Source organism: Grampus griseus (genome assembly GCF_964374135.1).
Source record: "Grampus griseus genome assembly, chromosome: 7".
Classification (NCBI taxonomy): domain Eukaryota; kingdom Metazoa; phylum Chordata; class Mammalia; order Artiodactyla; family Delphinidae; genus Grampus; species Grampus griseus.
In genome coordinates, this window is record NC_139001.1 from 26,333,846 (window position 1) to 26,361,359 (window position 27,514).

General features: G+C 38.8%; 1 protein-coding gene across 2 annotated transcripts in view; it reads left to right on the top strand.

Moving 5' to 3' along the window:
• Window positions 1–25,197, top strand: part of LANCL1 (LanC like glutathione S-transferase 1) — a 44,092-nt gene extending 18,895 nt beyond the window's left edge. For both annotated transcript variants that reach the window (XM_082658111.1, XM_082658112.1), the window contains exons 4-10: window positions 6,038–6,245; window positions 14,964–15,099; window positions 15,647–15,793; window positions 18,078–18,260; window positions 20,152–20,328; window positions 21,420–21,492; window positions 22,104–25,197. In XM_082658111.1, coding sequence (XP_082514237.1) covers window positions 6,038–6,245; window positions 14,964–15,099; window positions 15,647–15,793; window positions 18,078–18,260; window positions 20,152–20,328; window positions 21,420–21,492; window positions 22,104–22,180 — 1,001 coding nt within the window. In that variant the 3' untranslated portion in view covers window positions 22,181–25,197. The remainder of the gene's footprint in view (window positions 1–6,037; window positions 6,246–14,963; window positions 15,100–15,646; window positions 15,794–18,077; window positions 18,261–20,151; window positions 20,329–21,419; window positions 21,493–22,103) is intronic.
• The last annotated feature ends 2,317 nt before the right edge of the window (window positions 25,198–27,514 follow it).

Here is a 27,514-nt window from a genome sequence, read left to right on the forward strand (position 1 = left end):
ACTTGCAGATCTGAAGTACCAACGGTTTTTACATCAGTGTAGGCTGGTGGTAAAATAAGTGAATAATGTTAAGGAATAATCTCTAAAATGCAGAATTACAGAGAAGTGCTTTGAGAGCTTCTTACATCTGCGGAGATTTGTATCATCTCCATAGACGTTTGAGATGCATCGAGGTCTTGATTGGTCAAGATGAATAGGACTAATGATCCCTCAGAAATCCAAAGGCTTCGTATTAATTACTTCTCAACAGCTGGCTATATTTATAGTACTACTGGGGATAAGCAGCTGAGTAAGGAAACCGCAGATTTAGAAGTGTCCCTAAACAATTTACCCTCCCTTCCCAGAGTTGTAGCTACAGAAGGAAACAGAATAGAAAAAATGTGGTTCAGAGCTTCCATGCTGAAAGCCAGGACATATTCCTGTTACAGCGGAGTTTTATTTGTTTTTGTCTTTCAAGTAAATTAGTTTTCAACATTTCAAAACCAAGAGATTCGTGGGATGAGCTGTGAGGCAGTGCCAGACATCCTGAACTTCTTATAAAGAATGACATCTGTCCCTGGTGTTCAAAACAGGGCTGTCCTTAGGCCATTCTGCTGTGATGGATAGTTTCTTTGCTGTCCATACAGCAGCCACTAGCCACATGTGGCTATCAAGCATTTGAAATGTGGCTAGTATGACTGAGAAACTGAATTTTAAATCTGTTTACCTTTACCAACTTAAGTTTCTATAGATACTTATGGTTAGAGTCTGTCACATTGGACACTGCAGTTCTGAGCAACCAAACAGGCTCCAGGAGTTATAAGGTCAAAGTAATAGATATCTGGGTTTCTACCGGCCTCTGAGATCACAGGAGATAAGTAGGTTCTTTTCTCATTTTTTGGAGGACATTTGTCCAGCCTCTCTTCCCCGAACTCAGACTCATATATCCAGCTGCCTACTTGACATCTTCACTTGGATGTCTAATGAACATCTCAAACCTGACCTGTCCAAGGTCTGGCTCCCTCTTTCTGCCACCTCCCTGCCAGGCCCCGTGTTAGACACTTCTAGTGCTCGTCCATATCGGGTTGTCCCTCTCCTTCTGGGGTCCCGGGAGGACAAGACCTCTCAACTTCATTGTAGTTAGATGAGGCCACCTCTTCTGGTCCAGGGGCTCGGGTGGAACCCCTGGACCAGAAGAGGTCACTTCCAAGCCAAAGCATGCAATTGCTGGTATGGTGCCCTGCAGTACTCTTCATGTTATATATGTCCCTAATAAAGTCCTATATATTCAGTCCCATCCTAGAGGACCTGGACTAACACATGTAGCCAAATTTATCTTTGAAAGTTGCTGTTTTTGAATACTCCTCCTCTACATAAACTGACAGTCAATTAACATCAGATCTAAATTTCTATGTCTAGTTTTTAATAATTTGAACCCCCAAGGAGTCCAGCCTAACCAGGTCATCCTCTAGTCTTCTTGTCCACGAGGATTTGCTCAGATAATTCCACGTGCTGGGAGTACTCTCTGCATTTGCTCCATTTCGGGCTTCCCACAAATGAAGCTCCGCTTTCAGTCCACACCCCACCCGTAACTACTTCCTGATGGTGTTTTTTTTCCCCTGGGATAGAGCGGATACTCTGCCCACCTGTCTGTTCCTTCTCCACCAAGTCAGCTTCCAAGGCTGTGAATAACTACGGAATTAACATAACATTTCAAAAACAATTACTGACTTCACATGCTTAATTCTAAATGGTACTTTACTGATATTACTTAAATTTGTCTGGTTTTGCATGTAAAATAGAGATGATATCCCTCTAACAACTTTCCTATACCCTCTGGGAAATAAAGTAAGACATCATCCAGAGTAGGAATAATCTCTTGTTCCTGAAGGAAGGTACTCATTACTTAACAGAATTAGGATATTATCCAAATATTTATTGTAAAGTCACCTTTAATGACTTGAGAATTAATGGGAAAATAATGGATTCGATTTTGCTTTATTGATTTCTCAGCATATCTCTTCAGGTGGATTATTTTTTAAATATATCAGAATGTTTAAGTCATTTATATGAGCAAATCTAACAAGATAGTAAAATTAAGACCAAAAGCATGAGTTTTCATGGCTTTGTGACAGTCATTATCATGGAGTGGACCAGCTGAAAAATAGAAGAATATTTAACTTAAATTTTATATCAATGAAAATGTCAAACTTCATCCAGATTCATAAAAGGTAGGGTGGTCTTCCATTTTTTTAACAAAATAATTCTGAAGTCTAAAACAATTTGGAGCATATTTTTACAATTAAATTCAATCAATTTTAAATCTCATTTCAGTCTTTTCTGGTCTAGAAGAAGAGGTGAAAGGGGTAGAAGAAGGAAGCAAATCTTGATTAGTCTACCTTTTGCTTAGCAAACAGTATAGAAGGACATTTTATCTGCTGCTCAGATTTAAGCCCAAGAATATTCTTGATTAAGTAACATATTCTGTGATTAAAGAAAAAAACATTAAAAAGTTTAAACTCCGTTCATCATCCTGTATTGAGCCTCGTGACCAGTTTTGATGGTTGTTATCCTAGAAGCCAGTAAGAAACATTCTTTCTCATTATATTAAATGTCCTTTAGGGACTGGAATCGTATTTGGAGATGAGTTTATGAATGGATACAACTGTAATCTTCCCTCCCAAACCTGGCCCTCCCCTAGAGGTGTTTGCCATCTCAGAGGACGGCACCATTGCCCATCTAGCTGTTGAAGTTAGGCATCTGGGAGTCATCTTGATATTTCCCTCTCAGTCGTTCCCCACCAGGTTCTGTTGACTTTTACCTTCCAAGACAAGTATCTTTCCAGTTCAGTCTCACATCATCTCCTGCAGCTACTCTTGTCTCTCGCTTGTGCTCCTGAACTATCCTCCTGAAATTGCTCCTCCTGCATCCACTGTGCCATATACTCTTTTCCAAACCCTACAGTTCAATTACGGTGAACTTTTAAAAACACAAATTTAGTTATGCTCTTGAATGGTGCTTTTCAAATAAAACCCATAATCCTGAGCTGGTTTACAAGACCCTATGTGGTCTCCCTTCAGCCTACCTCCCCAGCTTTGAAGAGAGCTGTATCCTTTAGGAGTAGGCTTACTAGCATAAGGGGAATGCACCTAAAATAACAGTGGCTTTAACACAACAGAATTTCTGTCTTGCGTAAGGCAATCGGTGTGTGGCAGCTTCACAGTCCTTCGGGTTCTAAGCTTCTTTGATCTTGATGCTTTACCATCCTCATCACAGAGCTGCCACGTCATGGTCTAAAATGGCTGCCCCAGCTACACCATCACATCTGCATTCCAGCCAGGAAGGAAGAAATGGCAGGTCCCCTCCCTTCAAGAACATTTTCTGAATTTACCCCCATTATTCCCACTGTGTCTTATTGGTCAGAACCTACCCATGCACATGGCCATACCCATCTGCAAAGGAGACTGTTCTGGGCCGCCATGTGCCTAGCTAAAAGCCAGGGCAGTATTGTTTAGAGAAGAGGAAGATAGATTTGGGGGGACCACTTAGCAGTGTCTATTATAAGCGCTAAATCCTTATCTTCCAGAGTGAGATGTGAATCAAAAATAACTGATAAAGAAAAATCAAGAGAAAGTACATAGCATATTATTAGAAATATGGAGGCAGATATTAGAGGAAATAGATAAAATGATTGAAAGTGGTTGCTTCTGGGAGACAGGAATAGACTGGGGCAGGAGACTGCAAATGCATATTAAGCCTTATAGTACTGTTTGACTTCTTCCATGAAGAACAAATTTATTTTGAGAAAAATTACATTTTGAAAAGAGTTTTTAAAAGCATGGACTGAGGCCACGGTTGTGAGTACACATAAGGACTGGATGAGTTTACCCTGCAGAGCCCTTGAAGTTGTGTTTTTATTTCCCACCTTGCCAATTATCGCTCAGCCTTCAGTATTTATGCAAAGGTGTTGTTATATGCGTGAATATTGTCAAAGGTTAGAAGATCATAAGAATCAAGTTCAAGATATTTGGTCACAGGCGATTCCCCCATTTTTTCTATTACTAAATTAGGCCACCTGGGATATAAAATATTGATGAGGCATTAAATGTCTTTGACTTAGGCGTTTTGTCTTATTTTCCTGACCTAGGCTGATTTGTAATAGGTTGTCCAGGAGGATTTTTCTGATTGGCAGCAGCACTCCTCACTTGAAACCCTTTTCATCCTTTAGTGTCTTGTAGCAGGGAAGAAGGTAGGCACTGTAAACTACAACCTACAGAAGACTGCTTCATCAAAATATGCAGACACAGAGGCCCAGAATGAAGAGACAGAGAGAAATAGAACCTGAGGTGATGGAAAGCTAATTCTCTGCTGATCAAAAAGAAAAAAAAAATTTCATCTAAATGAAATATTGTGAGACTTGGGAAATGATTACCTGCTTTTCATGAGAAATGCATCAAACCTTAAAATTGCACACCTTAATGGGTTTTGTTTGTTAAATGTTTAGGCCAAGAGGAATTGTTGATAATAAGAGACAAAGGTCTGAAAAGGAAAACCTTCATTGGGCTTGTATTTAATCACTTTTTATTTTCTCAGATCTCAGTCATGTCATTATCTGGCCTCGGTGCCTACATAACTTAATTAGGGGAGTACAGGCAGTGATGGGAACAGGAGGGCAAAATGAAAGGGTAACAATTTGAACGGACTGCCTGCAGATGCCTGGTATGGGTGGAGATGAAGCCTATTAAGGACCTAATTCTAGAAGAAGCTCTTGACATTGATCATTTGTGAAAAGCAGAATTTTTTTCTTACCCACGTACAGGTTTTGTACACTTATGTCTACAAAGCTTAAGTATTGGTACATCTGATCAGCAGCTTGTAGAATTACTAACACCAAGTCACTCTGAAAGAATAGACAAGGTTATTAACTTTGGCAGAAAATGAAAATTTGGCCTTAATATACATGTGAAATTGAATTGTCTGCAGCACAAAGCTTTGGAAATTACCCATGCAAGATAAGAAAACTATCTAAATTTAAAATTGTCCTCAGTACAGTGAAAAGTAATTTTGCAAACTGCATTTTTACTGCATTGAAATCCATAAAGAGATTGGCTCTGTGAATTTAGATTTAGACAGAGGTTCAGTGTCTTCTAAAACTGGTAAATGAGATGGAAAATGTACTTTAAGGGGAGAAATGAGTTTCTGGAAATGCTGCAGGAAGGCAGGCTCCCTACCCCACATCCTTGAGTCTGCCCTGAGACTAGTCAGCTTCAGAGCAAAGGCTCTATCTACTGTGGCAGGCATTTGGAATGAGGACATGCAGACAAGGCCTCAATTACATATAGCAGGCTTCAAGAGTAGGATAAGCAAATCAAGTAAAGCCCAAAGCAAAAGGCATTGGCAGCTTTTCTGGTTACAGTTCCTCAAGTGGCTGGGTCCTTGACAGTGAAAAAAACTGGGAAACTGAATATATTTTCTTAGATCTCAAATAACTTAATAGTTTTCTTATAATCCCCTGCCTGGAACAATACTGGGATAGAGGATTTGGTTACTCAACCTGTCTTCTCATGCAAAAAATGATCTTCTATATAAAGAAAAATCTAGTTTTTCATTCCCTAGTCTTTGAATTTCTTTAGCTCATAAGAACAAACATTTCTTGTTTATTATTAATTACATAAATTATTATTTGTAAAATAAATAGGTGATTATTTACCAAAGGTTGATTACCTATCATTTTAACCATCAAAAAGAATACATCAGCACAATAGCCAAGAGTGCAACAAGGATTAATATTAAACTTGGGTTTAGAGTTCTTAGGGTTCCTATTTTAATTTAGAGTTGTAATGATGAGGAAACTGAGAACAAGGAAGTGTCTGCCTACTGTTCTTAGAGCTGCTTAGTAATAAAGCTGAGTCTAGACTGAGGTCATCTGAACTTCCAGATAATTTACGTATTTGTTATAGCTTATCAAAAATCAACACTGCTGAGTAGACAGTACACCAAAATAATATAGTCAACTGCTCTTTCCTCATCTGTACATGATTTTCTTTTTGCTTTTCAGGTATTGCTGTGCTTTACTTACACCTCTATGATGTGTTTGGGGACCCTACCTACCTACAGAAGGCACATGACTATGTAAAGCAAAGTCTGAACTGTTTGACCAAGCATTCCATCACCTTCCTTTGTGGGGATGGGGGTCCCCTGGCAGTGGCTGCTGTGGTGCATCACAAGATGAACAATGAGAAGCGGGCAGAAGACTGCATCACCCGGTAATCATGTTTCTTTCTGAGAATTGTTATCTAAACATTATGCCTTAATTCTGTGTGTGTTAGCAAAAGAACACTTCATTGAATTTACTTTTCTCTGAGCAGTAAATCTTACTGCTGTCATTTGATCAATCACATTATTCCTGAGTTGTAGTTAAGGAACAACCATTATAATCCTTGTTTTATTGCAAGGTATAATGACACTGGGCTTCCCTGGTGGCGCAGTGGTTAAGAATTCACCTGCCAAGGCCAGGGACACGGGTTTGAGCCCTGGTCCGGGAAGATCCCACATGCTGAGGAGCAACTAAGCCCATGTGCCACAACTACTGAGCCTGCGCTCTAGAGCCCACAAGCCACAACTACTGAAGCCCGCACGCCCTAGAGCCCGTGCTCCGCAACAGAAGAAGCCACCGCAATGAGAAGCCCGCACACTGCAACCAAGAGTAGTCCCCACTCGCCACAACTAGAGAAAACCCACATGCAGCAAGGAATACCCAACGCAGCCAAAAAATAAATTAATTAAAAAAATTTAAAAAAAGAAGATATAATGACACTGAAATGTTCCAGATCAAACATCAGTTCCTTAGCATAAATGAGATCAAAAGCCTAATCATGTGATTACTAATCCAAGGTGCTATCCAGGATCAATAATTTGAAGAAACATGGTGCACGTGCTGCAGTGGGCTGAGAGAGGCCTCCGAAGGGAACACAGAGTCAAAACTGCTTTGCTTACAGGCAAATGACATGCAAATCCAGATTTTCATTTTTAATGTAAATCAGGGCAGCCCACTAGAATTTTGTGAATCATGAAGAATTATGAAACTTTTGTACAAATAAACTACAGTTTTTGCTGTAGTAGAGTTTATTGAACACTCTTTCAGAATTCTACTAAGAAATCTGGCTGCCATGCAACTCTTCCTGCCGTGCTGTTAGGCTCCCCATAAGTAGGCTAACATGTAGATAGTTGCAATTACAGCAGAGATTTCTTTGTTTTGTTGACTTGTTTTGTTGACTTTGTTTTAATAGACTTGACTTTTTAGAGCAGTTTTCAATTCACAGCAAAATTGAGAGGAAGGTACAGAGATTTCCCATACACCCCCTGACCCACACGTGCATAGCCTCCCCTGTTATCAACATCCTCCACCAGAGTACACTTGCTGCAATTGATAAACCTGCATTGACACCTCATAATCACCCAAAGTCTGTAGTTCACTCTTGGCATTGTACATTTCATGGGTTTGGATAAATGTGTAATGACATGTATCCAGCATTATAGTATCATACAGAGTAGTTTCACTGCCCTAAAAATCTTCTGCGCTCTGCCTATTAATCCCTTCTCTCTTCTTCCTAACCCCTAGCAACTATTGGTCTTTTTACTGTCTCCACAGTTTTGCCTTTTGCAGAATGTCACAGTGTTGGAATCGTATAGTATGTAGCCTTTTCAGATTGGCTTCTTTCACTTAGTAATATGCATTTAGATTTCTCCATGTCTTTTCATGGCTTGATAGCTCATTTTTTTTTTTAGAGCTGAACAATATTCCATTGTCTGGATGTACCACAGTTTATGTGTTCATTCACCTACTGAAGGACACCTTAGTTTCTTCCAAGTTTCGGCAATTATAAACAAAGCTGTTAAAAACATCCATTTGCAGGTTTTTGTGTGGACATAATCCAGCTGTTTCTGGTAAATACCAAGGAGCATGATTGCTGGATTGTATGGTAAGACTATGTTTAGTTTTAGGAGAAACTTACAAACTGTCTTCAAAAGTGGCTGTGCTATTTTGCATTCCCAGCAGCAGTGAATGAGAGTTCCTGTTGCTCCACATCTTTGGCAGCATTTGGTGTTGTCAGTGTTCCAGATTTTGGCCATTTTAATAGATGTGTACTCGTATCTCATTGTTAGCTTAATTTGCATTTCTCTGATGACATATGTCTCGGGGCATCTTTTCATATACTTTTTTGCCATTTGTATATCTTCTTTGGTGAAGTGTCTGTTAAAGTTTAGCCCATTTTTTAAGTGGGTCTGGCAACATTTTAATTAGTGATCATCTCTGAGTTGACCATGGTTTTTGATTCCCACTGTTCATTCTTATAAATCACTGTTAGAATAGCATTATCATTTCTGATTTTATTTGTTGAGGATCCCTCTGCTTTAGAGGTTCACAAGCTAGTCTCATTCAATGAATCACTCTTAACTTTCATAAAAATAAATTGTAGTGGCCTTTATAGTCTATTATTATAATGCCAGCCTCTCTCAAAATATGTACAGCCAAATAGTAATAGTTTGGTATGTGAAGAATGTTAATAGGTATTAAATGAAAACAAGAGTTGTGTATTCAGACACAGTGGGGAAACGCTAATTAAACAAAGTTACGTATGTGCCTTTACTGACTGCTCAGAGTGTTCAGTAGCTTTTATACTTGGGGGAAACCCAGGGGACTCTAGGGAACAGAATTTGCCACGCTTGTCATGTAGGCAGCCCTTTTTCCTCAGGACATCTTCAGGCCTGTGGTTCTAACACTTTTTGGGGAATAATACCATATATTAATACTGGTTTATTATAAAACACTCTTAAGAGAGTAAACTAAAATTTCTTTTTTTTTTTGATACCTTGGTATTGAAGGTGTTTTTCTTATTTATATCTTTTTTTATTACATTTCAACAGTATTTTATTTATAGACTTGCTAAGGTTAAAAATATAAAATGTGGATATATGATAGGAAATAGCCTGTTTGTGGATGCAGATTTAATTTTTTAGATTTCGAGAGTTCATGGCAGACCAGAAGGAAAAAAAGAATTATTTGTAAATTACTTCCACATCTCCTCCCTTTTAAGGGAAAAATTTCTAAGTCTTTTCAGTTCAACTTCAGGAAATCCAACATTACTTGATGTCATCAATTATTTAATAAACCTACTTACTTGTTTTACTTTCTACCTCACCTTTTTCCTCACATCACACAGCCCTTTTATATCACAGACACTCATATTCTCCGTGTGGTGTCTGTGTTGTGCTCTACTGCCAGCATAGTATTTCATCTTACCATTCCTGTATTTGCTTAATATAGTGGTCTTTCAGAATCATAATCTTGAGTTTTAGAAACCAAAAGGACCTTTGGGATTAATGAAAGTCTAATCCTTAGACAAACTGAAATCCAAAGAAACCAGTTTCCCTAAGGTAGGGGTTCTTCGCTTTGGAATTTTGAGAATCTTAGGGCTTCCAGAGGTATATAGAAAACCCCCAAACTGCATTCAACATGGAGAGAACATTTATTACACTTTTCTTGGAGGGGTCTGTGACTCCCCAAAAGCAGTGTGTGTGCATGTGTGTGCGATCATGTTCAAATTATCCTGCAGTTGTCTGAAGCAAGTGTTGGGGAAGATAATAAACAGCACTAGTTCTTCCTACTGCTTGATTTATACTGTCTGTTTTCTCCCTTCCTTCTATATAGAGATAGCTGGTGTCACTACACAAATAAAGAGCATTGCCTGTTTTGTGCCCAGTTAAGTGACTATAGCATATAGCGTGCTTTGGGGCCAGCACTTAGAGTGATGAAGCACTTTGGCTTTCTGGTCAGAAAATGTTATACCCTGTTTCTTTTGTAGTGTGATGAGTAGGAAAAGGACTTCTTTTTAAAAAGTTACAAACTTTTGATGACAAAAGGCAAAAACTCTCCCAGTAACACCCTGGGGAAATATTGCTAGGAGTGGAACAGAATTATCCTGTTTTTATATGTCTTTTTTCTTCCTTCAGTGACTTGCCTCTTCTAAAGATCAGTTGCTATTAATATCAACATAGCAAAACAAATAAATGGAGCTGCAATGATACGGGTTTGAGAGTTTCTGAAAACATATAAAATAACCATTTGATTGATAAATGCTGTCATTTCTTCATTTTATCTTAAGAATATAGCATGTAAAACATGGATTTAAAGTCCTGCTTTTAGTAATTGTCAGATCCAACTAATAAGTTTTATTTTTCATTTTTTTAGGGAACGTACCAACAGTTTTTTTCCTTTGTCTTTCTCTTTCTGACTTTGTTTTTAACGTTTATTGAAATACGGTTGATTTACAATATTGTGTTTCAGGTATACAATAAAGTGATTCAGTTATATATATATAATATATATATATTCTTTTTTAGAATCTTTTCTATTATAGGTTATTATAAGATATTGAGTACAGTTCCCTGTGCTACCTAGTAGGTCCTTGTTGATTATCTATTTTATATGTAGTAGGGTGTATATTTTAATCCCAAACTCCTAATTAATCCCTCCCCCCACCCTTTCCCCTTTGGTAACCATAAGTTTGTTTTCTCTGTCTGTGAGACTGTTTCTGTTTTGTAAATAAGTTCATTTTATCATTTTTTTAAATTCCATATATAAGTGATATCATATATTTGTCCTTCTGTCTGACTTACTTCATTTATAATAATAATCTCTAGGTCCAGCCATGTTGCTGCAAATGGCATTATTTCATTCTTTTTTATGGCTGAGTAGTATTCCATTGTGTATATATGCCACATCTTCTTTATCCATTCATCTGTCACTGGGCTCTTAGGTTGCTTGGTTGCTTCCATGTCTTGGCTATTGTAAATAGTGCACTATGAACACTGGGTTAGATACATGCAACTAATGAGTTTTAATGAATTTAAATACAGAAAAAATGGAATACTTCCTTCTTAAGTATTATTATAATGAGATGCACTGAACAATACTTTATTTTCGAGTATCTGAAAGGTACCTGCTATCAACTTCCCGGATGCAAATGTGTTTGGTTGCAAAATAATTGGTATGCTAGTTATATATCGCCACCTAGTGGTAATGCAGGTCATAGCATTGGCAAATAAAGGAATGGTGTTTTCTAATTCAGTGGTTCAAACACATTTTATTTAGGTGAGAACATCATTGGAGTTAATGCAATATGCAATAATTGTTTTTAGTAACTCCCACAGAGCAGTGTTTGTTTAAAAAATTGATAGTCATTTCCCTCTTTGAATAGTTCTTTCAATACCCTTTACAAAAATCAAGAGTGCTTTTCTATCTCTAAATTCTATACGGTTTGATACATTTATATTAAAACTCGATAATAAATTCCTATGAAAACTCTGAGATGTTCATTCTGTTTACTACAACAGTTAAGTTTGTATCTAGTAACAGATTTTATTAAGTTCTCAACATTACTGAGCTGCCAGTTCTGGTGTGAGAAAAAAATAGAATTTTTCTTAATAAATGTTATTAAGTTATTTAAAAATATTAGGGGTATTGTTTGTGTGTGTGTGTGTGTATGTGTGTGTGTAGTATTGAAGTAGAAAAAAATGGTCCATAACCACCCAGATAACTCTGTTGGCACTGGGGGGAAAAAAGTCAATCAAGGTATTACAAGCAAATTGAAAGCAACCTCTGACCACTGTGGCCCTATTCCTAACATAACCACTGTTCCACTGTGAGTTAAATGCCTGCGTTTGTAATAGAGAAAAATGCATGAGCCAACATTTGCATATTTAACCAATTTGATTGAGATGCCTCCATTTGTTGAGATATAATATGGACAAATTTAACTTTGTCAGTAACTGCAACCAGCCAAGCTTTTTCAAACCCCTCTTTCCTGTTGGGGAGTAAGTTCCCTTAAGGATGCTTTCATAACTTTTTCTCAGTCATTGTTTCATAACTGTAAGCCCTTTTTACTCACTAAAATCATCTCATTCTGCTTATTTAAACATGTCGTCTTCATTTTTAAGCCTAAGTGTTCCCCTCCCACCACAGGCTTGTGGAAGTGGGGAGGGAGGGGTTGGGAGAGGAGGATTGTTTTCTCTTTCACAAGTACCTTCCTTTCAGAGTTAGGACTCTCTACCTACTGATGTATAGCCTGGTGGTAGCAATTGTTAGGTTTTTGTTTTCTTGTTTGTAGATATTGGTTGCCTCCAGAGATTAGAAGTAGGGGCTATATACCCTCTCAGCTATCACCTTACCACTGAGTAAATGAAGGCACAAGCAGTTAACCAAACTCTACCAAATGTACAAACATTAGGAAGAAGACACACACACACACACACACACACACACACACACACACACACACACACACGATTGGTCCTCTGCCCTGTTCTTGTGGCTCAGAGAAAGCCACATCATCCTTTGACCCTTCTTAGATCTTACTCATCAAACGGTGCTAGAGCCCGTACCATCTCCCAGATGTCCCACCCATCTTCACCACTCATTCCACCAATGAAATCCATTTTCTAACATTCCTTACTACACTTATTATCAAATCCTCTGGTGTAAATTTTGATAAAGTTATTTGAAGTGCCAAGTCTCTCTGAACGTTGATTCCTTACTAGAATACTTCAGATATAACCAATCACTCCAGGGATATGATTTTTGATACTTCAAATGCTTATTAACCATTCTTAGTATATAAAGTTAAATAATATACATACACAGGCATCGTTTATACGTAACTACTTTAAAAATACATTTTTAAATCAGAAGGGACCATTCATTTTATAGATGAGAAATTTAAAGTATAGAGATTAAATAGCATGTTTAGTGTCATAAACTACCTGGTGACAAGGTCATTTTTTTGGTAAGGCTAATGTCTTCTCATTACTACTCTTTTCCAGAAATTCCCTGACTCTACCCCCCATACTTTTATAGTATACCAATATCATTTTGTCCAGTTTCACAAAAAATTAAATTGTTTTAATAATTTAAATGGTCTCACATTGAATTTATAGAATAATTGAAGGATAATTGGGATGTGCTTTCAAAATTTCATGAAAAATGTATGTGATGAAAAATGTGATGAAAAATGTAGAATAGCAAGGACATTTTCCCTACCTATCATATTTCCTGCCCCCCCCCGACCAAAAAAAAAAAAAAGGTTCATTCTCAGAGTTCAGACTGCAAGTACAGTTGCGTCCCTGAGCTCTTATCCCTCTGTGAGCTCCACCTACTTTCTGGTTCCCCACGAATGTGCCTGCATCTTGGGAGTCAAGTGATGGGGAGGCTAGAAGGAGAAGTGAGGCAATGGGCCTTCCCTCACCCCCTCACCCCTGGGACCACAGCCCCTCCAGTCAATGAGGACAGGTCCCTCCCTCAGAGTTTTGGCTCCTGTTGCCTTGGCTTCTGCTGCCACCATGAGATTGCTTGTGGCCTAGGGAGTGAAAGAACAGAAAAATGCAAATAAAGAAAAATGAGGTGTTTTACCCACTCTCTCTGATACTAAGAGTTCCCCTTCCTGGTCTTTCTTGAGATAAAACTAAAGGGCTGGGGCTTCCCTGGTGGCGCAGTGGTTGAGAGTCCGCCTGCCGATGCAGGGGACACGGGTTCGTGCCCCGGTCCGGGAAGATCCCACATGCCACGGAGCGGCTGGGCCCGTGAGCCATGGCCACTGAGCCTGCGCGCCCGGAGCCTGTGCTCCGCAACAGGAGAGGCCACAGCAGTGAGAGGCCCGTGTACCGCAAAAAAAAAAACCTAAAGGGCTCTTGCCGGGACTGTCTCTGTCAGCACTTTGATGCCCACTTCCAGGTTTCAGGCGGCACTGAGTTCAGGCCAGGGAAATACCAGAGGGGAAAATGTGGTAAACTCACCACTGATTTGGCAGTACTTCGGATTCTGGTCATCCCCATTCTGCCAGCTACTGGTTAGTTTTCAGGGTTCTCAGTAGCAGCTTCACACATTCTCTCTAGGTTTTGGAGCTACACATACTGACTGGGAGAGGCAGGTTGGCATGTGCTTAGTTACTCCACCTGACCTGGAACCAGAACCGAAAACAACTTTTTTTTTTTGAGAAGTTTAACTGAGTCTATCAATAGGGAGCTAATAAATTATAATACATTCATTCAGTGGAATACTGTACAACTGTGATAAAGAATGAGATCACTCTGTATGTAATGCTAAGGAAGGGTTGTCGAGATGTATTGTTAAATAACAAAGCCACAAAACACTTGGGGAAATATGTTTATAAATAAGTATATGTATTCGTATATGTGCATACAATAGTTCTAGGAATATACAAGATACTGGTAATCATGGTTCTTTCCAAAGAGAAGGAGTAATAGCTGGGAGACCGACTGATCCCTTTGTGCTGTCGGTATGTGCTACCGTTTGTGGTAACTCAGGCTGCTATACAAACACTTCAGCTAGGCCAGTTGACATATTTAAGAAATAAATCAAGCAAGGAGATAACTGGGGTGCAGCAGGCATTTCATTTTATGGAAATAGGCCCTTTGAGTGTTGCCTTAGTCCTTTCCTCAGACTGAATGTTATAATAGCCAGTAGGTCTTGGCTTCTCTGACCCCAACTGCTGGTCTCAGAGCATGCCTCCATGAGGGGCTAGGGAGGCTGCAGGTGGTCCCAGCCACACTCATGTATTCCTTCATTCTTTGGACTTCTTATTTGTCAGTTCCATTGTGGGCTGAAGAAAAGAAATGTAGTTGATGGTTCATCTTTGAACCCTGATTATTACCCTTTGTGGTCTGGCCCAGCCCTCTTAGTATTTAAAGTATAACAATATATAGGTTATAATATGTAAGTATATTTAAATATTTATATTTTATATATTTTATTATTATATATTTAAAATAATATAATAATTCCATATATGTGTATATATATAACTATATATATATTTGTGTATGTTGTTTTAAACATATCATTTTTTAAGTATATATCTCTGCCTGGTCCCTTTTACATTATCTTAAGCATGTATTTTTATTCCCAGGCTAATTCACCTAAATAAGATTGATCCCCATGCTCCAAATGAAATGCTCTATGGACGAATGGGCTACATCTGTGCTCTTCTCTTTGTGAATAAGAACTTCGGAGTGGAAAAGATTCCTCAAAGCCATATTCAGCAGGTACTGCGTTTTTGTGCTTTTTGGAGTCTTTTTAGGATCCCACCTACTATCTGCCTAAACTATTGGTTTTGTTTCCCTGGTTGGCACATCCCAGGTAGCTGGAAGGTAAGGTGTATCTTAACCTCTGAAGGTCAGGCATGATCAGAGAACCAGCAGCTTCACTTGGAGTGCTGTTGGAAACTGTATAGAGAGTGACTTGGACTAAGAAGTCCAGCTGCTCCATTTGAGAGTTTAGAGGCCATTCAGAGGAAAATACGGGCCAGATTTCACCTCCGAGGTGCAGGTGTTCTCTTGTATCTGAAGGAGCTTTGCTTTCCTTTGACAGGTGAATTCTTGTGAGCTGTAGTAGAAAGAGTTCAAAATCTTCCAGACTCTCCCTCTTTTAGGCAGAATAATCCCATGTGCTTCTCTGAGTACAGAAGCAAACTGTGCCCGTCCATGGCCATCAGGTGGTGTCGAATTTGCCATGTTCTCCAGTACCTCTTAGCAAAAAGTTCCTTGGCGCCATTCTCATTCTTTCCTTATTTCGGTCAATTTCTCCCTGCAGATTTGTGAAACAGTCTTAACCTCTGGAGAAGACCTAGCTAGAAAGAGAAACTTCACAGGAAGGACTCCACTGTTGTATGAATGGTACCAAGAATATTACGTGGGGGCCGCTCATGGCCTGGCAGGAATTTATTACTACCTGATGCAGGTAAGAGGGGATGATGATGCAGCTAGAATGTGATTCCTGACTGTACTCTCTAGGGTGAGAAGACAGGTGCTCCAGCCCTATTTTTTCATTTTGCCAACCACTGCATCACTCTCCTGGTAATCACCTGGCCTAGGTAAACAGGGACAGTGCTTGTGAAAGTGCATTTAAAGTGTGTAAAAATAAAAGCCAGTGTGCTTTGAGATGATTGATTTGTAGGTGAGCACACTTGCCCACCTCACGCCGCTTGTGCAGACTAAAGTGTTTTGACCTATTCTTTTAGATGAAGTGCCTTCTGCTCTGCTCTCTCTCAGCAGGTGCCTTGAATTAGTATTATTCCACACGATAAGGCACAACCCATTGAGACAAATTTCAGGAGTAAGAACAAAATCAGTAGAAAACAAAGGAGAATATGCTGCCTAAAGCTCAGTTAGAGAGCAAAACTAAGGAGCCTTTTTGGTGGATTTTGTGTAACTTACCTGAAAAATAGCTGAATATGCCATGCTCAATGGTTCTTCGGATCTAAAACTATTGAGGGACATCAGCCAAAGCCAAATAGACTAAGGGCAAATAGAGTTTACTGCATCAGGCATAACCCGGGAGGGGAGGTCAGAAGAGGGCTTCTCATGAGAGCATCATTTCCAGGGGCTTGTTTAACTCTCCTTAAGGAGAAATCGGCACTTTGTGTAAGAATAAGAATTCATGGTAAAAGAATATTGAATTTTTAATGATGGTAAAGGTGCCCCCCTCAACTTCCCAGAGTACAATGTGGCATAAAGAAAAGTGTTTCATTGATATGTTCTACAAGAGTGGTTGGATATAAATACCAATAGCTGGTTGAGTAGCTGGCTATAATAATGCAAAATCAACATCAGACCTATCCTCTCCCTATAACTAAACAAGGACAACAAAGCTGAAAAACAGGGTTATTATTGCTTTTCAATGCAGAGTCACTGAATGTTAGTGGCAGTAGGAGACCAGCTCTTGTATTTATTCTGCACTTCTCAATTCAGAGTTTTATAATTAGGGGTTTTGACAATTCAGACTTAAATTCCTTTACCTTGCTGGCACACTCCCTTGTTGGCTCTCTATTTCCAGAAGTAAATATAGATTCTTGAAAGTTTTCAGGAAAGAAGAAAAACCTTGAAGTTTCAAGGTGAATTAGAATCATACATGTTAATGACTGGATGGCCTCATGACCTTTCTTTGAAGCAGATCATCAGGTGTCTTACCCTCTGCCTCCATGTGTCGGTTGTAGTAAGAAACCTGGAAACCCAAGTATTGAATTTTCCATTTGCACATAATTATCCATTTGAAATGATTTAATTTTTAATCCTAAAAGTACATTCTGGTAGGTGCCTATGTATCAACATAAAACATTATTTTTAGGCCATTTTGGATAACTTCTGCAAGTTTGAGGAGAATCCAGTCATTCACCTCTAGAGTTTTAAACTGAGCTTGAACAATATTCTTTGGGTAAAGTGAAATCTAAATGTGCCCTAAAGAACTTCGTTGCGTGTTCGGTATCTGTGAGCGCCTTATGGTCGGTATCTCCTCGTTCCCTGCCGCCTCTGCCTGTGCTTCACAGCACTGCCTCCCTCTCATCCCAGGTGCTCGCCCCCTGCCTGGCAAAGACAAGACTGAGTTTGTTGTTTAAAGAAGTGTGAGGTGCATTGAATTAAGACCAGGACCAAAAGGAGAAACTAAAAATTGTATCAAAAATGAAGGCTCATATGCCATATGGCAACGAGTCCTATAAATCCATACATTGTTGTATCAAAATAATCCTTCATAAGTATCAGTCCCAGATCTTTTGCAGAAAGGCTTAATCTAGAGTCACACCAATGCCGGGATCTAGATCCCAGGTCTCCCAACTTGTTAGCATCCTCTCCTATTGGAAATATCACCTATCACTTCTCTAAATGCAAGTTGTGCCTGGTTTGTCTAATGCATCTCTTTGTGGTCTTTAAAGTGTATTTAAGGTATCAGAACCTTAGGAAACTTCTCATACACTCACATTCTTAAGCATTGGCTTTGGAAAATTATCCATATGTATATAGATAACAATAAATATCGAAAAATAATACGTACATAAGGCTCCAAGTATTAACTGATAGCCTAATTTTAGTTTGGACCAATAGGTAAAAAAATTGGATGGAATCCAGAACCTCTTAATGACTTTCAGTTCATTTTGGTCATATTTTCCTTCTTATTTAAAACTCATCCCTGAGCCTTAGGAAGGTCTGTTTGTTTCCGCAGAACTGATAATTCCCTTTCTTGTTTTTAGCCCAGCCTTCAAGTCAGCCATGGGAAGTTACATAGTTTGGTCAAGCCCAGTGTAGACTATGTCTGCCAGCTGAAATTCCCTTCCGGCAATTACCCTCCTTGTGTGGACGATACTCGGGATCTGCTAGTCCACTGGTGCCACGGTTCTCCTGGGGTAATCTACATGCTCATTCAGGCCTATAAGGTACCGTGAATTTTCTCATTTTTAGAAATAAATTGGAAAACATAATATAAAATTCTATAATTTAAATTAGTTTTCTGTATAATTCTTGAACAATATATAGACAAACCATTTGTTGGACCTAAAATCACTTTGCTGTATGCATTAGAATTCATTTTCACAGTATCCATCTGTACCACAGCACACATTATTTCATAGAACAGGGGGCTGCTTCACGGACAGGTAGAGGAGCCAAGATTAGCCTCAGTGGCAGAGCCAAGATAAATATCCCAGGAGCTCAATTAAAAATAGAAAGAATCTCCTTGGGCATTGCTGGTGGGATGTAAAATGGTAAAGCTACTGTAGAAAGCAGTTTGGCGGTTCCTCAAAAAATGAAACACAATTAACATATGATCCAGCAATTCCACTCCTAGGTATATATACCCAAAAGAAGTAGAAACAAGGTTTCAAACAGATACTTGTACAGCAGTGTTCCACAGCAGCATTATTCACAGTAGCCAGAAAGTAGAAACAATCCAAGTGTCCATCAACAGATGAATGGATGGACAAAATATGGTGGATACATACAATGGACTATTATTTAGCGATAAAAAAGAATTAACTTCTGATCCATACTACAACATGCATGAACCTTGTAAACATTATGCCAAGCGAAGTAAGCCATATCCAAAAGGACAAATACTGTAGGATTCCACTTATATGATGTGATGGTTAACATGAGGTATCTAGAACAGGCAAATTCATAGAGAGTAGAATAAAAGTTACTAGGGGCTGGGAGGGTGAGAATTATTGCTTAATGGGTACGAAGTTTCTGTTTGGAATGTTGAAAAAATGTTGGCAATAGATAATGGTGATGGTTATACAACATTGGGAATGTAATTAATACCACTGAATGGTCCACGTTAAATGATTAAGATGGTAACTTTTATATCTGTATTTTACCATAATTTTAAAAATTCAAATATCACTTCTAAAAAGCATGCTATGACAGAGCCATAATCGAAGAAGAAAAGGTTTTTCTTTGAGGGGGAAAAATGGAAGTAAACCAAGATATCTATGTTCATTGGTGCCCGTTCTACAAATTACAAACCTATAGACTCTAAATAGGGACTGGCATCTCATGGCCTAAGTAAGCGTTTAGTATATCAGATTTTGCCTTCAGGAAGTTAAATATAATGCACAAACTTTTAAACTGTCTTATTCTACTTCTCTACTGCAATGAGATATTAAAAATGTCAGGAATTCCCAAGCGGTCCAGTGGTTGGGACTCCATCCTTCCACTCTAGGGGGCACAGGTTCCATCCCTGGTCAGGGAACTAAGATGCCACAAGCCATGCAGTGTGGCCAAAAATAATAATATTTTTAAACCTTTGATCAAGATATAGGAGGCCACAATAGATTGTTAAGACGTATCTATTTTTCTGAAAAGTATAGTGTTTTATAATCAAATCAGTTTTTGTAATCAATTTGATAAACAGTTTCTTCTCCAGTGTATAAAGAAACTTTCTAGTAGTGAAGGGTATCATTGTTAGAGAAAAGACAGTGTTTATTCTTTGGAAATTGACTAACGATAACAGCAAGTTGCAAGTAAATAAGGCTACTTCACCAATAACACCCGCATACGCAAACATACATACATATAAAACTTACACCATGCAGACAAGGTCATGCCCAGTTATGTATTTAAAAACAAAAAAAAAACCTAGTGAATTCTTGTAATTTGTCCCCACTGATAAAACACATCTCTCTGTCTCTGTATTCCTACCCTTCCTTGCCGAGGCACCTCCCTGTCTCCTCCCTTACCCTGTCTCCCTTTCTCTCCTATCAGGAAGGAAGGTCAGTGGAGGTTTCTTTTCTATCCCTTGTAATAAAACTATGTCCCTTGACTCTGCAGGTGTTCAAAGAGGAACGGTATCTCAATGATGCCTATCAGTGTGCTGATGTGATCTGGCAGTATGGCTTGCTGAAGAAGGGGTACGGGCTGTGCCACGGCGCTGCAGGGAATGCCTACGCCTTCCTGTCGCTGTACAACCTCACGCAGGACGCGAAGTACCTGTACAGGGCCTGTAAGGTAGGAGTCAGAACCGCTGAACAGAACGCACCTTTGCACAGGAGGCTGTAGAAGTGTCTCTAGTTAATCTGATTTAATTCATTTATTTTTTTACACCATAAGTCTACAGAACAAACACAGTTTAAGAAAAACCTTCAAAAGCTATTCAGTTGGTCATTTGTAGAGATGTGGATGGACCTAGAGAGTGTCATACAGAGTGAAGTAAGTCAGAAAGAGAAAAGCAAGTATCATATAATAACGCATATATGTGGAATCTAGAAAAATGGTACAGACGATCGTATTTGCAAGGCAGAAATAGAGACACAGACGTAGAGAACAAATGTATGGGTACCAAGGGGGGAAGGGGGGGTGGGAGGAATTGGGAGACTGGAATTGACACATATACATTATTGATACTATGTATAAAATAGACAACTGATGGGAACATGCTGTGTAGCACAGGGAACTCTACCTAATGCACTGTGGTAACCTAAATGGGAGGGAAGTCCAAAAGGGAGGAGATATCTGTATGTGTGTGGCTGATTCATTTTGTTGTGCAGTGGAGGCTAACACGACATTGTAAAGCAACCATACTCCAATAAAAATTTTTTAAAAAGGAAAAGAAAAGAAAATGAGAGAAGAGGGCATTGGTGGGGCAGTTCTATAAACAGGACTGCCTTAGTTAGTTATTTAGAACTTTGGACTACCCATGTGTCATTAAATGTTTTGCTGTGGAAGAAAAAAATTTTTAATCAAAAAATAAAAATTTAAAAAGCTATTCAGTTGAATTAGCTTTTTTTTTTTTTTTTTAAAGGACATAAATCTACTCAGCAGCATTTGTGGTGGGGTTGGAAGAGTGCTGGGAGATGTAAGGTGGTTTTGTTCCTCTCTTTCTTCTCTGATAACCTTGGAGATGGCTCAGACAGCTCATTAAATTCCTCCCATGCTTCATTCGTACTCTTCTAGACCGTCCATTTCTCTGCATCAGCCCCTTTCTCTGCCTTGAAGATAGTTTTTGACTTTTCAGAGTAAATGTTAGAGACAATCTCTGTCAACTTTTAGGGGTCTCTAGAAGAAATCACTTCAGTAATTTAACTTGGTCTCATTTTCAGTTCGCTGAATGGTGCTTAGATTATGGAGAACACGGATGCAGAACACCAGACACCCCCTTCTCCCTCTTTGAAGGTATTTTTCACACGTTACTTACTTGCCTTATAATATCAGCATCTGCTTCTCTGCTTAGTAATTAATGTATCTTAATTTGAGTTTTGTCAACAAATTAATTTCATAGTTATTTCTTAAACTGCTTCTTTATTTCCTAATACAATAACTCAGTATTAAAAATCAGTTTTTTTATGGACCACCATGGACCCAATAGTAGTAGTTATTATGGTGACTACTGTTTATGGAGCCAGGCACATGCTGGGCATTTTGCAGATGTTTTATCATAAATCATCGCAGCAAAAATATACATTATTCCTCATGTCACAGATGAGGTTCCTGAGGCTCAGACAGGTAAATGGGGCCACGGTGAAGGAGCTCACATATGGTAACTGGCAGGGCCATGCCTTGAACTTGTCTGGCTCCGCTTTCCCTCCTGTCTTCCACCTGGGTAAAGAGGCTGAGCCTCTCACTCGTGATCTTGTCTAACAAGCTGCAACATATATAAACAGGTGCCCACTTCATTTAAATCATTTAAGTTAATATCATAATGTCATTTATGCTGCAAAATGAAGCCAGTCTATAATACATTCATCATTTGGTGTAATAACTTGTGCCTCTTTCTTTTCCTTCAGGAATGGCTGGAACAATTTATTTCTTGGCTGACCTCCTAGTGCCCAAGAAAGCCAGGTTTCCTGCATTTGAACTGTAAGAGGAAAGTCCCCCCAGTGCAACTCACTGCATGAGCCTTTCTGTATATCATACCTGGGCTAAAGCAACAATAGAGTCAAACTGTGTACTTGATTTAGTTGATTTTTTTTTTTCAGAATATGTCTTTAATTCAGTTCCTTTTTTATTATTTACTTTTATTTTAAAATATCCAGGGAAATCTAAATTAACTTCAGTTTATCCTAAAGGGAGGACAGGTGATATATGTACAGTATTTCGAGGGCATATACGCATATATTTCAGAACTTGGAGGCAGTCGTATTCTTACTAAAGCTTATGAATATAACCGTCTGTTACAGTTCTAAAACTGTTTAAAACAACTAAATGTAGATAAATACATGCTTATCGCTGGATATTGACCTCCACCTCTTCCCTTTAGTATTTTTTTTTATGACAGTTTTATGACTTTGCTTTTCTCTAAGTGGTTGATAATGAAAGGGGACAAAAATATAACTATATGCTTCCAGGGCAAAAATTGCAAGAGTTGCCAACTGGGCTAGGGACCTAAACACCCTTTTTCAAATTCACAATGCTTATTTAAACTAGAGATAAACATACTTTCAAATTTGCCTCTTTTTGTTAGTAGAGCATCCAGGCTCTATAATCCAACATCTTTATCGAAAACTTCTGAAATGTGATGGTCATTGTATGAAAATTCTGATTTGAAAGTTATTTCAAGATAAGCTAACAAAAAGTTTGTTTTCTCCAAATAAGCTAGTATGTTTTGGAACTACTTATGTATATTTGTTTCTTCTTTGGGATTAGTGTAAGATCGGGAAATGAGATTTCTGTGTGTAAATATATTATGACCTAGGATTTGAGTCCACCCTTTCTGACTGACCTTCTAAATTCTGATTTGTGTTTTACTTACTTTGCAATGACTATGCTTTATAAAGCGTTGGCTGCTTGGTACAAGCCATAAGATGTTTTCCTTCCTATCTATCTAGATGTTGATCTTTTCACTAAATAGTAGAGCATTCTACTTGTTTAAAAAGGGGGGGAGGGCTGCTATATTGCAAAATCGCTAAGCTTTCCATAGAAATGCTGGTTCCTGAGAAGGTATTATCCAGTGATTATTCTTAGAACAAATGGCTTTTGTCCCTTTGCATAGCCTAGGCTTTAACACTCATCCATTTCTGAGCCCTCAGGATCGGGTACTGATAAGGTAGGTGAGGAATCCCTGGTGCTTCAAATTCTGTACAAGTGTTTTGACTCATCAGCTCCCATTCCTCCTCCTTCCATTGCTGACTTTCCCAGGCTTGTTTTGTCTTTTCTATGTATTTTGACTGATTTTGAAACATTTTGCTGCTTTTAAGAAAACAGGCTCTAAGAATTTTTAATGTGCCTATTTCACAGCTTTCTCGGTCACAAAAACATGCTCTTTTTATTGGAACTTTGAACCAAATCCCCACTGAGTATATGTTGGTTCCTGTGGATAGCAATCCCCTATTCTTTTCCATTTAGCACCAAAATAGCTAATATTATTGGCAATTGCCTGACCCTTTAAAGGCTACTGACAGTAGGATCTAAAACACAGCCCACTGCTCAGTTCCCAGGATTAGCTTATTCCTCTGTGACTCATGCTAGTCAGGGACAACCTTGTGCCTCTCAGATTTTGAAGTGTTGCTGGCAAGCTGTGTGCAAGCTGTGCCTTTCTCGTGAACATTTCACATGAACAGTGTCAGCATCCACAGGAAAGCTAACCTGCCTTTGGATGGGTGTCCAGCTTGAAAGAATAGACCCCGTTTGGTTTAAATGTCTTACTGTACTGTACCTGCACTTTTAGCTACTATAGTTACTAACCAAGGGAAAAAGAACAAAACACTTTCTCTTAACCAGAGGAGACTGATCACAGTGCTTCAGCAAACATCTTAATTTAACCCCAGGAAGACATCAAGGCAGGGAGAAGAACATTTTGAATAAGATTCTTATTCCTATTTGGATCGCTGTTTAGCTACTGCCATCCCTTAACAAATTTATCAATGCAAACACAATTCAGTTTTCATTGTTTACTTTAGCTTTGTAAGTTATTAAACTGGCAGGATTTTATATTTGTGCCGTTGTTTGTTTTATTTATGTTTAAGAGCTCAGAACGTTTGATAGGATTTTAAACTCAGGCAAAGGCTATAAAACTCAGACTAATACCCTAACACCATGGTAGAAACTGAAATTTTTACACTAGTTTCTTAGTTTTGAAAGGAAGAGGCATCATTTCAGTTCTATTTCTGTTACATCATTTTTCCCTCAGATATTTTTCTTTTTGTTAGAAAACAGAACAAGATGAAAAACTGTGCAAAATTGCTTCCCAGAAAACTCAGAAATATCTTTTATCTCCATGTAAAGACTAGGTAGTGAAACCTTAAAACCTTGTCAAGCAGTATTCATTTATCCTGTCGTGTGTTTCTATGAACGTCACGATCAGTTATTTACATCAATCCTATTGGTCCCATCAAGAAGTCAGTCTTTAATCCTTAGAGTCGTTTGACCCTCTTTCATCTTTGATGTCACTTCCAATTATTTGGCATCAAAAGCCTTCACGGTAGGTAGAGTTTTAGGTAAAAGCGGCCGTTTTCTCTCTTATTACAACTTCCCCGCATAACTTGAGAGGTATACTTTGCTCATAAGTCCTCAGGTTAATTGGTGTCTAATCTTATAATGCCCTGCCTTCTCTTGACTGAGTTTGAAATGCAAAACGTGAAGAGTAAACATTAATTCCTCTACTCCTTTGGCTACTTGAACTCATCTATAATCCTTTGTTATCCATACTCAATTCTGACTTCACCGCTGCTCCCCCTAAATAGGCCAGAGCACCCCACTTCTGTATTGTTAAGCTGTAGAAGAACTGTTTCTCTCCCACAGGTACAAAACAGAGTAGGATATTCAGGGATCCCACGCCAATGTTATATTGCCATTTATTGGAAAGGGCTGGAATTGTATGTATTTCTGTGTTCCGTAAAGGATTTGACTTAACTGCTTCTCAATAAAATTTTATTAGGACCATATATTGTCATGTGCTTCTTGTTTGCTTTGGTTTAAACTTAAGAAATATATTTCTTCAATGGCTTTTTCTTTATGCGCTCATTCCCCAGGGTTTGTCCCTGACTTTTTCTTCTTTGTTGGGTCAAACAAGATTTGAAGTACTTCATGAAGGTAAAAATTTATTAGAGGAAAATATTTAAAAATCTGATCATTATAGAATTAGGAAAAATCTACTAGGCTTCAAGCAAAGCAGTATATCAACCAGCTCATACATATGAGAATCCACTCTGAGGTTAGTAACTAAAGGTCTCATTCTAGAAATCGATTTCCCTGCTGACCAGTTCTGAAAGGAACTTTGACTAGAGGGGGAGATTAAATGGGGCATAATTATAAAGTGTATGTGCAGATGTTGGAAAGGAGTTCTGCTGAATCCCCTGGCATGACTGTACTACTTCTTTTCATGACACAGCTATTCAGTGTCACTTAGCACACCAAAATTTGCCAAATTATAAAATACTTGTTTCCATCCCCATATTACATTTTGTCCCCTGGTACATATGATTAAAATGCTTTTCATTCCCCTTGTCAATGGTTTGAATGACTCACAACACTAAGGATAAATGCACAGTTAATTTTATTTTGCTCCTTTGAGTAAAGGTATAGATGATGGCATCACATCTTTAGATGTGGGCAAGGGGGTGTGGAGAGGACAGTGCTTTGTAGAGGCCACCCAGAAACTCCAAAGTGATGCTTGGAGCATTCTCCCTAACTCTCCACAAGATGACATTTCAATTGGTAAGGACAGCTAGCTCTGTTCTCAGGTTTACCATTCCCCGGCTCATCTTCTACCAGAAGAAAAATAATGACAAGCACTTTAAGTTGCACCACAGTTGTAACCTCATGAGCAAACAAAACTTGAAGAAGTAGTTCATCTCCTGCGACTTACCTATAGTAGTTTATTTTTTCCTAAACTTTGCATTAGAAAAGGCCTTTGCCTCCCTGCTTCTCATACTCTCTGAATAGAATAATAATTGTTGTGTCATTTCTTCTTTCCCAAGACAGTTCCCACTGTGGATTCAGTGTCATTATAAAGCCTCATGTATTCTCTACTCTTATAAGCATCATTTAAAGTGAGAAAAATCTACAAGTCAGTCCCCTGATAATTTGCTTTCGCATTGTGTTTCCCATTCAAATTCGCCCTCTTACTTCTGAAGCTGAGGGTCAATTAACAAGGCAAGAGAACACTGGGCTTTTTTTTTTACAGTGGAGAGCATGTTGGCTTCATTGGTCCCATTATGTAAGCTTTCCAAACACTATTTTCTAGAAGCCGTGTGCTAGCGCATCCTCTGGGACTGACTTGACAGTTCTGTGAGTAATGAAAGCAAGCGGCAAACACAGTCAGCCAAGAGGTGAAATAACGAGGACAGATGAATGGATGGTAGCAGGACTGCCGCTGATAGCCAACCAGTTTAATTTCACATTTCTACATTATGTTAACTCTTCATCCACATGCAAATTACAACCATGGTGACGTTACATCTGCAGCTAACGTTCTGTAAGGCACTTAGTCATTGTGCAGGGAAAGGCAGGACTCTTGATAAATCAGTTTATAAAGTAGTGTCACAGTTACCTAATTTCTCTTCTCTAATGGAGCTGGGATATTGAGAAAGGTATTTGTAACCGGAAAAACCCTGATATGGCTCACGGTGAAAGTTGATGGTTAATATTCATTGTTCTCTGAGGATATGGCATTCAGGAATTAACATCACCCCCTTGCTGGTATTATAATCCGAAGTGCTGGCACTGTTTATATGCTGCAGACATGTCATTTTATTTAATAATGCCATGAGCAATGCTTTAGAACCATTTTATCCCCCAAATTCAATGAATGTGTATGTTGCATGCGAGACGCCTGGCAGGGGATTCTGTGTGCATAAGATATACATCCCCACTCTGACAGCTCAGAGTCTGGTGAAGAAGACAGGTAAAGAGACAAGCAATTACAAGGAAATGTTTTCTAATATTCCTGTTAACTCCCCAGTTAACTCTCCAGCTAGTCTTTCCCTTGTTCCACAAATTTCAGGTACATCCAAGTCTCTCCTGTGACCCATGTTTTCTGGCTGTATTTGTAGATACTGGAGTTCAGTACTCCTTCAGAGAGAAGGCACTTAAAAGCCACTCAGGCAGTGCAGAAGCACTCAAGAGTTCTTTCATGTGGACCACCTTGGTGACGAGCAAGGCGGAGGGAAATCTGAGAACGAAAAGTCACTTGCCCCCAAAATTGCTTGCGCTTAGTTGAACGACTTCTCAAAAACTCCCAGCATTAGGTTAGTTAATG